Here is a 16,976-nt window from a genome sequence, read left to right as displayed (position 1 = left end):
TCTGCCTGGTGCACCGCGGCGGCGGAAAGACGGCGGGTAGCCATGGTGCGTGTGTCGGAATGGGAATAGGGGCAGGGGTCCGAGTCCGGGGCGGTGGGGGCTCTTCGCAGGCGCTCCCGGCACTCTCGTTCCCGCGGGAGAGGCCCCGCTGACATTCCCGGAGGGGCCTTGGGTGTCAGTGGCGGGTCTCCCGGAATGCGGGGGGCGGCCATGTGGGCCGCTAGCAGCCGTAAACCGACCCTGAGTTTAAAAGGTGCTCCCTCCTCGCCATTCTTTGGCCCCGGGTGGTCCTGCCCGTCGTATGGGCACGTGTCCTCCCGGAGGGGTGAGGCCTTCCCGGCAGGGCGGTCGGGGGAAGCCGGAGCGGCTTCGGGCCTGTACGGCCGGCCAGCGCCTCCGGGCCGACGGCAGTGGGAGCGGGATTAACGTGTGAAGCTAGTGCTGGGGCCTCCCGGGAGTTCTGCGGTGTTTGCCTTTGGCTTTATCGTTTATTCGCAATCGTAAACACTGGTTCTAACGAGTCGTTAGCCCAGAGAAGAACAGAGTGCCCAGAGAAGCTGTGGCTGCCCCATCCCTGGCAGTGTTCAAGGCCAGGCTGGACAGGGCTTGGAGCAACCTGGTCTAGTGGAAGGTGTCCTGCCTGTGGCAGCGGGGTTGGAACCAGATGATCTTAAGGTCCTTTCCAACCCAAACCATTCTATGATTCTAACACAGGTAATGATGTACTGAAGTGTCTGTTTATCAACTGCAGTTTTCTGCATCACTTTTGCGCATAGAGCTGTCTTACTTTCAGGTGTTTATTTTGCACACAGTAAAAGACTCTATCAAACTATATAATTTAAATTCTTTAAAGCCTTTGAGTTCTGTTCAAACACTTTTTCAGCACAAAGTAACATAACTTAAACTAGTATTACAGTAGTTTTTAAACTCGTGAGTAATATTCCCTTGCTGTGCTGCATAAAGGGCTAGAGAAGGAAAGTCTCTGGCTGTTCCCTGGTGCAAGATAGTCTCATGGTCTGCGAAGAGGGGTAAGAAAATCCTTTATGTTGTACAAATTGCATATGGCCTTTCTCAGAAACCCAGGTGCAACAATCAGAAAGAGCTTGAATGGGGACATTTATTACAAAGGTTTAGGGAGGCAATCTTCGTTTCCTAGCTGCAGGGTTCTACAAAATAGGTATTTCCCTGTGTAAGATTTCTTACAGCATTTTCTGTGCTCCAGTAGTTTTGTTACGGCATGTGCCATGTTCAAGTAATTTTATTTGTTACTGAGGAGGGTAGGATCTAACTGATGGAACTGATAAGCTGCTACTGTAAGTTAAGGGCTTTCTGAGATACTGATGCATCACCTTTTTAAGTCTTTGCCATGGTGCCTGCTCATATCTTCCCTTTAATGTTTTAGTTTAGTAGTGAATATTATAGAGAGGTGATTCTCCCCCTCTACTCCACTCTCGTGAGACCCCACCTGCAGTACTGCGTTCAGGTCTGGGGCCCCCAACAGAAGAAGGGTGTGGACCTGCTTGACCATGTCCAGAGGAGGGCCATGAAGATGATCAAAGGGCTGGAGCACCTCTCCTGTGAAGACGGGCTGAGAGAGCTGGGCTTGTTCAACCTGGAGAAAAGGGGGCTTCAGGGAGACCTTATAGCAGCCTTCCAGTACCTGAAGGGGGCATATGAGAAATCTGGAGAGGGACTTTTTACAAGGACATGTAGTGACAGGACAAGGGGGAATGGTTTTAAATTGAAGGAGGTAGATTTAGATTAGACATTAGAAAGAAATTATTCACTGTGAGAGTGGCGAGACACTGGCCGGAGAAGTTGTGGCTGCCCCATCGCTGGGAGTCCTCAAGGCTGGGTTGGATGGGGCTTAGAGCGGCCTCGTCTAGTGGGAGGTGTCCCTGCTTGTGGCAGGGGGCTTGGAACCAGATGATCTTTTAGGTCCCTTCCAGCCCAAACTATTCCATGATTCTAAGATAGTATCATTGATTTCTTTTCAGCCAAAGTTACAAAAAACCCAAGGAGGAAAGCAAGAGAAAAAAGTTATCCATCCTTACAGCAGAAAAGCTGCACAGCTTGCAAGGGAAGCACACAAACAGGAAAAGAAAGAAAAGTAAGTTGACTGTACAAAATCTGTGTACAGACCAAAGGATAACATCACAGTAATACTTCTTGTTTGGAGGGAGGGGAGTGGTGGTGGAAAGGGACTATTAATGCTGAGATAACCTTAAGGGAACAGAAAGGCCTGTATGACTTAGTACTGCTGGGCCATGTGAACTGGCAGGTTTACATTCATGAAATCAGCTTATACAAAGTATATAGTTCTGCTACTTGATTTTAGGTATTCTCCTTACAAGATAGGGATTTCATACCATTTGCTTTTTATAATCTGAATGGCATGATGCTGGTGATTTCACATGAAGCTTAGTCACATAGTCAGACTTTACTCCAAGATTCAGTAAGAATCAGGCTTAGGGTCTAGCTTCTTCAGCTGAAGTGCAGAGTTCATAGAAAAGAAAACCGAGAAACCTTCCTGCAGAAGAGAGACTTCTGAATAAAACAGAATAGTTAACTCTTCTTTGGTGATATCTTGCTGTTCCATGGCAAGTTTAGTTTTCTGCTTTTAAGTTTTACTTCCGCCTTCTACAGAGGGAAAGACAGTTGGCAAAGACTGGCCTTTGATTTCCATTCTGTCTTGGCTTGTGTCCTGGTTTCAGCTGTAACAGTTATTTTTTTCTTCCTAGTAGCTGGTGCAGTTTAAACCATGACAGCTTGCTAGTTGCTATGCTATGATTGATTGTTTAGAAAATTATTAGAGTAAACTTAAAGCACTGTCTGTCAAAGTACACTAGTATTTGGATAGACCATGTGAGCTTAGCCCAAATACTCATATACCTGAAGGTGTTAAATTAGGAACTCCTGGTGCAGTTGAAATGTTCCTCAGAGACTGCAATTTTATGGTTGGGGATGGATGTACAGTCATATCCAGAGCAAAGTTATAATGTTGCTCTAACTAGAAAGGGGCCCTTTGCTAGCATAGGTGTGTTGTGTAGGCTCAAGCAGAGCTGCTGCAAGTTAGCAGTATTTACAAGTTTTACAGTATTTTATTTCTTAATCCCACCTACAAATCTGATATTTTTTTAACCTTTTTGTGTAGAAATAAGTTGTCTGCGGGGAGGGCCCAAAACTGGAGGCAGTATTCTCAGCATGACATCACCAGCCCTGTGTAAACAGGGTAATTTCTCTGTACAGCCTGATGCACTTCTGCAGCATGGACAAACTGGATTAGAGACAGTCACTGAATCTAGGAAGTTCATTCAGTTCATCTCTATTATTTTAATTAAGTAGATTTACTTGCCAGAAGATGCTGTAATTGTGGTTGGCTAAATTTGTGCAATAATAATTTTTGAACATATGTACATTTCATCTGTTGATTCCTATTTAATACAAGGGTATTACATTGGGTGTAGGAAGTCCTTGAATGGCAAGTTACTGGAAGGTGAACATGTCTTTTGTAGAAGTATCAATAAATGTTTGCTTTGGTTTTGTGGTGTTTCTTTTGTTTTTTTCTGTTGTATGGTTTGGTTTGCGTTTGGGTTATTTTTGGTACTTGGCTGGAGACAGGATTCAGGACTTGAGACAGTTTAGGCTTATATTTACTTTTTAACTTTTCTGTGTGATGGAGGAAGAGAAATAACTACTGTGAACATTCCTATTTATGTTAAAACAGGAAAGGAAATTGCATTTAGTTATGACATGCATATTCAAGTATCTTTGCCCAAACAATACAATAAAAAAGGGAAGACATTACGCACAAGGAATTTCAATGCTTAGTGCAGCAGTAGGAGAAAGGAGGGAGAAATTCTTCTCTAAATTGCCAAAGTCTTTTGCAGCCTCCATTGTCCAGATACTTTTCAATGTAAGCATTCCCAATGAAATATGACAGTAGTAATAAGCTTATTGTTCAGAATCTGTGGCTGCACTACAAAAGACCAGTCTTGACTATAATAGGAGGAGACAGATTAGTTGGTTTTAGAAAATTGACTACAATCTTAAGTCATCTTGTTCGCTTGAATCACACTTTTTTTTTTTTTTTTGCCTTTATCCTTTTCAGTTCTTTTCAAGGTCTAACGAGGAGCAGCAAATTCCAGTGTATTACTACTGATTTATTCTCTTAACCTAGATGTAAATCCATATTCCTACAGGCAACTTGTTTGCTCTGTTAAATAATTACAGAGATGTTTCTATGAGACAGCAATAGCTGGTTCACTGGTGCGAGAACACTGCTTTTTCTACACTTTAGGAAACCAGACCATAATGGGATATTCCTGGAACTTCTCTGAGTAGTGATGTACCGCCACCAATCATGTTTTGTTTGCAACTGCTGAAATCTCTATCTGGTTTTGGTAGCTAAAGTTGCTATAGCACTGTTTTGTTGTCTTTTTTTTTTTCTCTGTCATTTTCCCCCTGGAGTCAATATATACCTTTTCTATTGTGCATATGTTGTAAATTTTTTAGGAGTCTGTGGATTTTCATTACAAATATACCAGTCTAATACTGCCATGCTCTGAGATACGAGGGCTAAGGAGTTTATACAGTATTTCTTGATCTGGCATGAAGTAACCTCATAGGAATAAGCAGTAACCTTAAAATATCTCCTAGTGGAGCTCTTTGTTTCTCCTTAGCTTTTCTGTTCTTTAACCTTTTAATCTCACTTTAGCCACTGTAGTTCTGCTTGCACTGTTTGCAGCAGTGATGTTATCCTAAAAGCCGATTCATTACCCTGTGTGCAATAAGCCAATTGGCACACACACAAGAGAGAGATTGCTTTTCATTCAGGCCTGGGTTCTTGCTTGATTTCCACAAGTCAAGCACATACTGGCCTCTTTGTTACATTTATACACAAAAGTTACAAGGTAGTATGCTCTCAGTTATAATGATTGATCAGTAATTTACATACAGTCATAATATTTGCTGTGTCATTTGTCCTGATCACAGTGCATGCTCTATGGGGGTCTTTGATGGTTGTCAGTGGTCATTTAATGAGGTTTGCCCTGGAAGTTCTCTACCAGGGTTCAATCATTGGTCAGCTTTGTGCTATTGGAATAGCCTTCTTGATTGCAACATCAGTTTTCCTGGTTTATATCCAAAAGTCCTTAGATTCAGGGTTAGGTATCTCCACTAGTTTCACATAAACAATCCACTGCTATTCCTCAATGTCAAAAACTGGTACAAGGTCATCCTGACAGAAATGAAATTGATTTGTTTGTAACAGTGATGCTTTGAGATGTGCTCTTGCAGATTCTTTATGTGGAACTGAAAAACTAAAAAAATGAATTGCAAGAAAATCAGGATTTTTAATTCTTAAAGAGGGATTTTCATACAAAAGTATCCTAAAATGCTTAACCAAGCCACTGATTGGTATGTAAGCTAACAAAAAAGCAAATGTGTAGGGAGAAATATGGAAGGTATTTAGGAACCTGAAACAAGAAATGAGGAAATATGTCCTGTCAGTCGTTAAGAAGCAGCAGCCTGCCACAAGATTGTATCTCTGTCCTCACCCTTTCTTTCCCATGAGCAAAAGATGTTACTCATTGTGTGCAAGGAGACTAGAAGAACTTTCTTTGGCTTATTTGATTAGCCTCCCTGCTAATACTACTGTCTTCTGGTAGTCTTTGAGGTGAGGTTTTTATGACATGTACAATAAGGCAGTATCTGATCCTATAATTCATTATTTCTCATGCTGTGAAATGAGTTGTGTACACCTACAAACTGAAGGCTTTTGTTCCAGGAGAAAGTCCTGGTTATATACTTAATTGCCTTGACAAATAACTGATCTAGTGACCCTTGCAGGTGCAAATGGTAATTTGTATTGTTTTAAAGCATAGATACATGACATGATTTATGATTCTGATCAGGCAACTTTTCTAGATGGCATTGTAGTTTTCTCCATGGCAACGCTTTGCAGACGTGCTCAGCTGGCTGTGTTGCCATACAAGGTTCACAGCAAAAACTGCTGGTGTGGAGTTTCACTGTGTGGAATATGTGTCCTTTTCTTGGTTGCTGTTACCCTTCCAAACTCCATGCTTTAAGCTCTCTGTAGGCTACCTACCACAATTTTTACTGAAGGCAGCTTTTACAGCTGAGTCTTACAGCTGACTTCTAATCCAACTTCTTTTTACGTAGTCTTATCCAGGTCTGTCCTTAACCCACAGGAACAAGAGTAATTTTTGTTTTAACACTATAATCTTTTAATTAAATCAACCAGCTTGTTTTTTGTGCCCCCCCCCCCCCCCCTTTTTTTTGGCAGGTGTGATAAAACTCAATCCCCTTGCTACACTTTTGCATTAAAAATACTTATCCCAGATGCTAGAATATCTGTAAAAGCGAAAAGGCTGTTCTTGAATGCGTTACTGGAATTCTTAGCAGCTCACACATGCTGTGCATTTGCTTCTAAGTGGATTTTAGATGGTCTTCAGAAGATTAAATACTTCTGGAAAAAGCTAATCTTTATTTTAGTAATGTAGGTTTGTGGCCAAGTGAAACAAGTATGTTTGTCTCTGTAAAGTAGGGCTTTCTCTTTTGATCCAAATTTTTGTGACGGGTAACAGACTGCTGTGCTTTGCATTACTTCAGTTACTCTAAAATGCTTATTAAATTCTATGGAGTACAAGGAATTCAATGAAGGAGCACATTAGCTTTGAAGTGTGTTTGATTTTGGCGTTATTTTTTCTTTGTTGAAGCTACTCGTTATGATTTTGTTTTTAATTTTCTTATTAAAATGTATAATAATAATAATATCAGAGGTCCTTGGATATATACGGTAAACATGCACAGCTATGATATTTTTTCCAGTGACAGATTTCGTACTTATCCCAACAATGTATTATTTTCCTTTCTGGAAATAAAGTGACATCCAGTAATGTTCATTGCTGCAGACATCTTCAGGACAAAAACATATGAGGCACTGTATTACCTGTTAGAAAACTTGTGTTCTCTGATAACTGCTCAATAGCATGCAAATCAATCCCAAAATGAATTGTGTACACACATGCCATAGAGTACAGAAAGCTTCAAGTATCCCACCAGAGACTGAGGTGGAGTTAAAAATACTTTGAGATGGATTTTTTAAATTTCCTTTTTTTTTAATAAAGTTGTTGATTTTTGTTTCTTAACACATTAATTTTTAATGCTTACTAAGGACAAACTTCAATTATTACAAATTTATTAGATACTAGAATGGTATTTTTCACATTGTATGCTTGATTTGCAAGGATGCAGTGCAATGAAATTTGTTCCTGATTAAACATACCAGCAGAATATTAGTAATACTTAAGGAAATTATTACAGTGCAGGTCTTCTGTGAAATTCCTCTTGCTGTCCTCTAAGAGAAGTGTTATGTCCCAGTTTCTTCCAAGAAATTGTTTAACTGTAAACTGGAAATCTTTCAGATAGTAATTTTCCTAAAAAGTAGGTTTTTTTAGATGAAGCAGAGTAAGTCTTACACTATTCTGAATTTGGCAAATATTTCTGTTTGACTTTACCTTGACTTTCATTGTGATTCCAGAAAAATGGTTTTTGGAGAAAGAAAATAATGATTATTTGTATAATACTCATTCCTGGCTAACATACCTATTTTTTTTCTCTGCTAGGTTGAAGACTGACAGAGCTTTGCGTTTGAGTATCATTGGTAAGCAGAAACTTCTATTACTGAATACAGTATTCAACTTTTTAGCATAGATTTTAAGTCTTACCAATTCTCTCTAATACGACCCTGTAATCTTAAAAGACTTTGTTGAAATGCTAAAATACCTGACGGTCACTCAAGTAGTATATACAGGATTGAATTTCAGGCGGAGTGTAACTTACAGAGTGTAATCTTTAGTCAGCGTACATGGCAACAGTGCAAAACAGACCAAATGTCTGTTTTGTACGTCTGTGCGTGTATTTGTTGTGCTTGTCTCCATGTTTTTTTAATTGCTTGTGAAAGAAAATAATATATGCAGGTTAACAGATGTATTGTGCTAGCAAGTAAATTCAAAACTTTGAGAGACAACCTGGAATATTTTTCTCTTTCATATGGTTGACACTGCACCTTTTCAATTTAATCTGCTTAAGAATTGTGATGATCAGAGCTCTTGCTGACTCATTGTGTTGTTTTTTTTTTCTTCGCCTTGGGGCCTTCTGAGGTTTCCATCTTAAGCAGTTGATATAGTGATATTTTAAACCCTAATTTTGAGTAAAGCAAAGTATAATATCTTTTTTCTGTAAGGAAAAATATAAAATACATCTGAAATGATGGGAGAATATTTCTATTACAGCTGCTTTCATACCTGGTACACACAGTATCAGTGAGTCTGTGATGCCATTCAGAATCTTGAAAAATGGGGGGTTAATTTAAAAGCTTTGAAGAACTTTAATCTGTGTTGGTGCTACAGTGGTGTCATAATCATTGATGTTTATTCTTGTAGGAGAAAAATTGCAATGGTTTCAAAGTCACCTGGACCCCACTAAAATTGAGTACACAAAGAAGGAAGCTGGCGAACTAATTGAAAAGTAAGACTGGTGTCAAAAACAGGGTGGAAAAACTTGATTTGTCTTTTAAAATAATGTTTCTAAATAAGATTTGTAAAGTGATGATGATTCAGGGGAGGACTTTTTATATGTTACTATTAATAATATAAAGTAGTTGATATTGTTGGAACTGAGCTTAATTATATATTGAAAGACACATATATTCACACTAGAATTACTCATGTAAGTCGTGTTTGGAGTTTTTTCATTACTTACGTATATCTCTGCATTTGTAGTGTGTGAAGGACCCAAAATGATCTGGACAGTAGTAAAGGCATGCCAGCTGGGTTATTCAATGACACTTAAATGCACAGATTTCATTCTACTTAGTCCTTTATTCTTTAATTTTCTTTGCTGAGAAGATTAAACAGTACTCAGGTGGGTCAATTTTTAGGGCAGGAAGTACCAAAATTTAATCTGCTAAGAAGCAGCTCAGGTATTTCTGTGCTGCTGGATGTATGTACCTGTGGCTTGTCACCTGGTAACTAGATAACATAATATATATGTATTCTTACACAAGTGTACTATATCAGTTTCCTTTCAGAAGCTTTAACATATTTCCTATGCTGTTCATGCAACCTGTAAATTGCTAATCAATGCTAGTGATACTGCAAAGGCAATAAGAGCTTACTTTTTGGATTTGGGTTGGGTATTTTTGAGATGATGTAGAACACATGCCAAAGAAGAATAGTACTTTAAAAATTATTATTGAAGTGGTGAAATTCAGCAATTAGAAATTAGGAATACTTAGATTTAACACTGGTCTTCCAGAGCAGGTGAATTATAATAATGTGGGAGTTTTGTTTTATGCAAGTACAGCTTAAAAGTCAAACAAACAAAAAGGCAAATAAAACCCCCTACTCTTCTGGATGCCACAGATGATTCAAATTAAATTCTAAATGGAGCTTCCATTTTGAAGATTAAAGTTATAGTTCAAATCTAAGAAACATCTCTTGACTAATTTAGAAAATAAATACAATTAGTAAAATAACTCCTTAGATTATCAAAGTAATTCTGTTTTGCAAAAGTTTTGCATGACTGCATCCAGCATAAATGCATTTTATTTCTTTCAGTTATATGTGTCGATTCAATGCTGAATTGGAGCAGATTGAATTACAAAACAGTATTAAAGGTAGACAAGGCAGACAGCATGGTTCACGGGAAACTGTCATCAAGCAGACCATTGAACGTGAAAGACAACTCTATGAAGGCTATGGAATGGGTATGTAAAAGCATTACAATTAATCCTGTGGTCATACCTCCTCCTGCTCACAAGGCTAGAATCTAGGTGAAATTTCTAGGCATTGTCTTTATTTTTCTCTTTAAAGGCATTAACTAACTGCTAGGTATTTATGCTTTGCAGAGGACTTTGGGAGGAGGGGCAGTGTAAAGAAAAGAAGTAAAAAGATAGTGGAGATCTGACTCATAGATTTCTCATATACTACTTTGCTTTTGTGCATTTTTGTTAGTGCTGCCTCTTTAGTGCCAGCATTTGTAACCCATTTTTGAAACTAAAGTGAGATTTAATGCACCTGTCTCAAATACAAATACTGTTCAGCAGCTTGCTTGGACCTTAATTTTATACGAAGTATTTTTTATTTTACAAGTGCATTTCAGTGGGTGCACATGTTTTAACATACATCGGCATGAAGACTTTATTTGCTCATATGGAGAATAGCCAGCATCACTTTCTCTACAAATTAATTACTTTTTTTAGGTGGTCTTCGTTATCTGGACTCATGACAATGAAATCTTTACATGCAGCTTTCTCTATCATTCTTTTGATAATACACAAACTTACTGTTAGGGATAAACCTGTGGCCTGACTTGCCCCTTCCCACCAAGGTGGACCGGTGGCATGAGGAACTTCAGCAAGTTTCATAACATGAGAGAGTGGACTTTAGGGTTCATGAACTTGAAGAAAACTAAAGCCTCTTCAGAAAGAGACCTTATATTCCACTAAGGTTGAGATGTGTTTCATGTGGGAGAGTGATGCAGCAGAAATTGTAGTACTGATGTATTTCCAAAATGTGAATATTTCTGGAGTTTGACTATTAAAATTGAGGTATTCCAGGAAGAAATCCTGGGCTACTGTGACATATCTACTCTACAGGCTCTATTCTACATGTGTAAATGATAACTCACAAGTAGAAGAACAAATTTTGCCTTTTGTTCTTCTCGGGCAGAGGAGTTGAAAGCACTTGGAGTTTTTAAATTCACCTTGGCAATTATCACAAATCTGAGTAAAATCATGCCAGATATTCTTGTTGACTTTTTTTTATTACTGTTTATCTTCCTTTGGGGTAGCCATCTATGCCAGCAGATAATCTCATGAAATCTTCTGAGGAGCAGTCATGTGAAAACTACAACAAGCATTAGAGCTGAAAATTTCTTCTTAAGGTGCATAATCTTCTTTAAGAAGAAACACTTAAATTCTTTTTGAAAGTATTTTCTGGTATTGGAGGTAGTACACAGATAAAAGCTACATGTGAGAAAGAGAAATAAAAGACTGAAAATTTGATAGCTAGAACTAGGCTGAAGGGAAGCAGCAGTAATCTGGTGAAATAAGGGAGAAAGACAAAGGGATAATGAAAATGCAAAAATCAAAGAGTTGCTTTGAGTCAAGGCAAAATAGTAGTGAAATTGATGTATTTTGCTTTAATAAGTAAGCATGTTGGAGTTGAGTGATGAACTTGACTTCAATGCTAAAGTATTATTGAGATGCAGTCAGTCCTTCTAACAGTACATTGTGGAAGAGATGAAAAATCTATATTGTTTTGTGGTTAGGATACAAAGCACAGCAATGTTTGGGTTGTGTGCCATACTCTTCTTTCCCCCAATTTATGTTGACTAATAAAGAAAATCAGTGGCTTTAGAATTTTGCCAGTGATATTTAGTACTTTCACAACCTGCAGTGGCAGAGTAATTCGGGAATATCTGTATGACTTCATGCATAATCTTTGATTTCTTAGAAGGGGGAAAAGGTCATAGGAAATGGGTACTATGAATGTCATCAAATAGCTCAGTTATAGAAAATCTCCTTTTTCGTTTTGCTTTTAAATTTTAGTTCTTCCTTTTTTCCTTACTGTTTTGTGGAAAGCTGATAGAAAAAAAGCAGTAAGACTAGATAGAAAGATGTCAAATGCACAAGCACAACATAAAAATAAAGAAAAATTGAGAAATATTGTAAGCAAAATTTGAGGTTATTATAGTATTAGTAAGTAAATCATTCAGAGAGCTTGGTGCAACTTCACATATTAAATACACTCTCAAATCATTCATTATTTGTTATCACAGCTGCTGCAGGTTTTGCTCTCTGGCTAGGACAGTATTAATTCAGAGAAAATAGTTGCTGCTAAATACTGTAATTAGAGATTGGGGATAAATGGAAAACAGCTGGAAACTCTGCTTTTATGCTCTGGCTCATTATTATCCCTGGAAACTAGTGAGTGGAGCTTTTATAACTGACTTAGTATTTGTTAGGCTTTTTTCTCTCTATTCTTGAACTTGGTTATTTCTTGTATGCATGTTCATTTGCTGTGAAGAGACTACATGATATGAATTATTTACATTTAGGAAAGTCTTCTAAAATTTGATGCTTGCTCTTTATATCAGATATATGTAAATGAAAAATTAATTCTTCTTTACTGCCTGTTTACAAAAGTGGTAGATATCCAAAAGCATAATAAATTTTAGTCTTTCTTTAAAAAAAGTACCTGCACAGGGAATATTCAGTCAGTCTGTGGTGGTGTTGAGTTTTGTTAGCAGCTTCTTGTCACTTCTTTACTCCTGAAATTTATCTACATTAGTCGTACCGCAGTTTTCTACATTAGTCGTACCGCAGTTTTCTTCTTGATGTTGTAATTTACTTTATTCCTGCAGATAGGACTAGAGTTTCTAGTTCTGTTCCTAATCTGTCAACTCTGTGGTTTGCATGTGTGGTTTGCAAACGCACATGTAAGCATAACTTCAAAAAACTTTGCCACTGCCAAAGCAGTAAAGAGCAATTCAGTACCAAATCTTGGTTGGTCAGAGAATCTCTCCCCTTCAGAATGCCTGCTTTCTCATGATATTGGTGAGCCCTGGATGACAGGCTAGATAAAATTATTAGAATATTCTCTTTGGAAAAAGTCCTTTGTAAGTTAATAAAAGGTATCAATGCTTTAGAAGGTGGTTTTTTGGTTTTTTGTTTTGGGTTTGTTTTTTTTTTCCTCCCCCAAGCAAAAAAAGCAGTTGACAGTTGAAAGTTTTGTCATTTCGTCCTAGTTTGTCTGAGAACAACACTGAACTGAATGTTGGACCAGTGCTTTCATAGACGGAACAAATACAAATCTCAGCCGGCACATATTTCAGTTGGCCCAAATTAGCATGCTGCCACTTCTGCCAAACTGACTGTTTACATCACTGAACCATGTCCTAGAAGCAAACCAAGTTATCATTGCTCCTTGTAAAATACCTGAGACAAGGGAAGAACTTCTTTCTCTTGTGGGCACTAGGATGTTTCAGTATTTGGCACCCAGCTGCCAAGAGTGCATTAGAATGTGTTCTGTTTAAACACCACACCTGGCATGCTGCTGTACTCTTCCCAGTGTTTGTATTTTAAACACACACGTTCTTGTACTGCACGGTAAATTTCATGAAGTGTATTTAACTGTTGGTTACATTTTCTTACTTGAATTACCAGATTTACTTTCCTAACTACTGCTGGTCTCATTTGCTTGCAGTGATGACTTAAGCGCTTTGAAATTTTTTTCCAAAAACATTTCAAAATACTTATGGACCTCTTAGTGCTCATTAATTTAGAGTGAGGCCTGTATATTTAGGCCAGCTTTGAGACTAAGTTTTCTTATTTTACCTTGTATCTGTTGTGCGTATTTATAGTGAATTCTGAGGAGCGTAATTGTCTTTTTATTATGTGAGTGAGTGAATGTCTGTTAAAAACTAGCATAACCAGACCTTGATCTTGGTTGAGGATGTTAGTTATGCTTTTAAATCAAATAATAAATTAATTATTAGTTTCTTCACCAGACTTTTCTAAAGGGAAACTGTAAGTGCTTAAAATTTTGCTATTTCTCAGATGTGTCAGAGAAAATGAAGCACACTCTTTTTATTATTTGTCAGGATTGGATTTTCAGTAACTGGTACATTTGAAGTCTGTACTGGTTTTTAGGTGTAAGTTCACTTCTTTTTCTTTAGCAGTGAGAAGTCTTGCTGTTTATATATTGCTTTAGAAACTTTCTAATATGAATCCTCATTTTCTTGGGCTTTTAATCTCTGAAATAATACATTGAGCCCTTTAGCTCACATTTCTTTCTTTGAAATGAGACTCATGAATAATGTAACGCATCTAATAGAATTTAATTTCATTCCCATTAGAGATCCCAGACATTATGAACAGAAAGCATCTGAAATTTTTCAGGTAAGTTCTTTTTACTATCACTACTAATCTGTTTATGGAAAACAGCGTTTCTGAATTTGACATGTTGTATGTCCTTTTTCTTAAAAAAAGAATTTATGCAAAACTGTCAAAGGATTTGTCATTTGAAAAAGCAGACTAGGTATGCTGTTGCTATTTCAGCTATTTATTAGCTGTTAGAAGCTAAAGGCTGGTGACAGTTAATCATTACAATATTGGAAAGGCTAGAAACCTTCAAAAGGTAGAATTCAATTTCTGTAACTTAAGTATCTTTTTTCAATATTCTTAAAGAATATTTTCTTTTTGCCTAGAATTCTGACCTCAGCTGTTCACTAATTTACAAAAAAACCTAGCATTTACTGTTAATGTTTAAGGATCAAGACATGAATTTATTGATAAATTGAATTACACTGTTTTCTTACCAAAATGAGATTTCAGATGGTAATTTTACTCATATAACGTAGTGACCTTAGATATTTATAGTCAGAACTTAACATTAAGTAACTAAACCAGCACTAAGTTCTTAGTTGTATTTTCTAAGATCCAACTCTAGGTGTAGTAAGTATTTGTGTATACATACTAGTTGTAAATCTTAAGCCAATTGAGGACTTGCATCCAGTTAAAAGACCTGGGAGTTTTGAAACTTGCTGCTAGCTCATCTGGGCCAGCAAGCCAATATGCCTTGCTAATGGACTGAATGAACACTCTTGCTGCCAGCTCTGTCAAATGAGATACTTTGGGGGGGGGGGGGGGGAGGAAAAGCCTTAACGAATGCTTATGTTGCAAGGAATGATATACCATTATACCACTAACTCCTGGGGGGGTATGTAGCCAGAAGTCATGCTTAGAGGATGATGGAATGAAGCAACAGGCCTCTGGCTGCTGTGTTTATAAATACACAATTGACTTCTTTTACTGGGATGTCTGATGGAAGTGGTGTATTATCTTGGTAGAGCAAAAATATGTCTGTCTCCTAATTGGCAAATACTGGCTTTGCCCTTGAGAAAAATTATCCATGCAGTGCACTTACTTGTGATCAAGAAGGCATTCCATTAATTAAGTACTGGATTTGACTCATATATAAATGAACCCTTCCTCCTTCATGCAGCCTCCTTCATGCTTACTAACATTTTGTGTCCTCTTGAAGTCAGTCCTACAAGATTTTAAGAGTTACCATAAATCATAATGAAGGACTTTATGTACATGTGATATTAGCTCTGCAAATTGCGCATCCAGATGAAAAAACTCTTCCAGTGTACAACAAAAAAGCAGTTGGGGAGTTTAGTGTGTCAAACCTAAAAGCAGGTGGCCTGAAGTACCTGAGGAAACAATAGTCTGTGGGAATAAAGTGAATCATATTTTTTGTTCAGAATGTCAAATCTGAAAGCACTTAATTCTTCACAGAGAAGTTACAGGTGCTGTAGAGTACAAGATCAGGTGAAAACATTGATGCTTATTCATACTGCAGTATGAATACTGCAGCGCTCAGGGACTGAGTATAATTTAGAAAAGCAGCCTCACTTGAGTTAACATCTTCTTAAGATAGGTGAAGTAACTCTGCCACATTCCTTCTTGCTTTTTCTATTGGTAATGGGTTTTCATTACTTTTTTCTTTAAGAGAATGGGATGGTGATCTGAGGAAACTGCCGAACATCAAAATGAAAAGGCTCTCAGCTAGGGATGCTGCTTGCAGTAACCCTGAGGTGGCAGATGTGGAAGCTAAAGAAGAATTGAATAAAACAGAAGAGGTGGCCTAATGAGCACCAGCTGATTCAAGAGCTGAAAGAGCTGAAGGACATTGTAAGAAACCTAGTTTAATGATAACTAGAAACAAGAATAAATTCTAACTATATTTGCAAAGGCTTTTCTAGTTGCATTTTTTATGAGCTCACTGTGTACCTATGGTAAACAGTAAACAGTATATTACTGGGTAAAGCTGTATATTATTGGATAAAAAATTCTGAATATAAATAAATACTTAAAATCTTAATTGTGTCCTTCTCATATTGTACCTTCTCTTTAGGATACAGGCTCCTAAGTTGACAAAGAACATGTAGTTTGTCTTGAATTCCTGGCTAGTTGTGTACCTCTTCTCTGTTCATAGAGCAGCCAGGATTCAAACACCTGTTAGAAATACTTTGTGGTGGGAAATCCTTACCTTTTCTTAGTAATGGCAAGAGTGTATGTCATGTAGTATATAAATAGTGGGTACCCTGGTAAATAGTAAGGCCACCTAGCGTCAACTTTTATTCATCACTTGTGATGGCTGGGATGCCTCTAGCTGTATGCAGTTTGTGGAGAGCAGTAATAGGCCCCATCTCACAAAATCCAGGACACTCAACTTGGGTGTAAGAAATGGTCTCCCACTTGGTGGAAATGTATATGCAGAATATGAAGTACATGGAGAATCAGTTAATCATGAAGAACTCTTATATTGTACACGTCCTGAGAATCTGTGTCAGGAACATAGAAAGCTGGAAAGACTTCAATAAAATATTGAGTATTTTATGTTTTGTCAAGAGAATCTGAGAGAATTACACTGTCTTTACCATTTTGTATTGAAGAATTCAGATCAGAAGCCAATTGAAGTCCCTACAGTCTGTTTTGAAATATCTTTTGTCCATTTTTTTTCTTTCTTTGCTGCCCCCTCTTTTGAGAAGGCTGTGCATTTTTAAATTAAGTTGCTTAGGACTTCTACACAGCAGGCTTGCTTTATGAAGCAACTCTTTAGATGCCTTTAAATGTGTCTTTCAAGAAGGTTCTTGGCTGATTCTCACTTATAATACTGTAGAATAATTTTTAAAAAAAGGGCAAGGGCAAAGCCAAGGCTAATTTCACACCAGGGATTAAGTAGGACATCTCTTAGTGCGGATTAGATTGTCTGGATACAGAAGTCGCAGTTCGGATGCACTGTCTGTATACTATGTAGCAGTCACAGTTCAGCTGCTTGTAAATTACATGGAAATAATTTTTCCTGGTAGATAATCTT

At 37.7% G+C, this 16,976-nt stretch overlaps 1 protein-coding gene across 1 annotated transcript; it reads left to right on the top strand.

The window, feature by feature from the left end:
- Positions 1-301: 301 nt before the first annotated feature.
- TMA16 (translation machinery associated 16 homolog) lies at positions 302-15,977 on the top strand. The gene is given in 8 exon segments (XM_030491361.1): positions 302-427; positions 1,887-2,110; positions 7,650-7,687; positions 8,469-8,553; positions 9,645-9,793; positions 13,948-13,990; positions 15,606-15,737; positions 15,739-15,977. Coding segments are annotated over 8 exon segments (864 nt in total). The 3' UTR covers positions 15,806-15,977.
- Positions 15,978-16,976: the final 999 nt, after the last annotated feature.

The sequence above is a fragment of the Strigops habroptila genome, chromosome 7 (genome assembly GCF_004027225.2).
Source record: "Strigops habroptila isolate Jane chromosome 7, bStrHab1.2.pri, whole genome shotgun sequence".
Lineage (NCBI taxonomy): Eukaryota > Metazoa > Chordata > Aves > Psittaciformes > Psittacidae > Strigops > Strigops habroptila.
The sequence above is the reverse complement of the archived record's forward strand: the minus strand, read 5'-3'. Positions and strand labels throughout refer to the sequence as shown.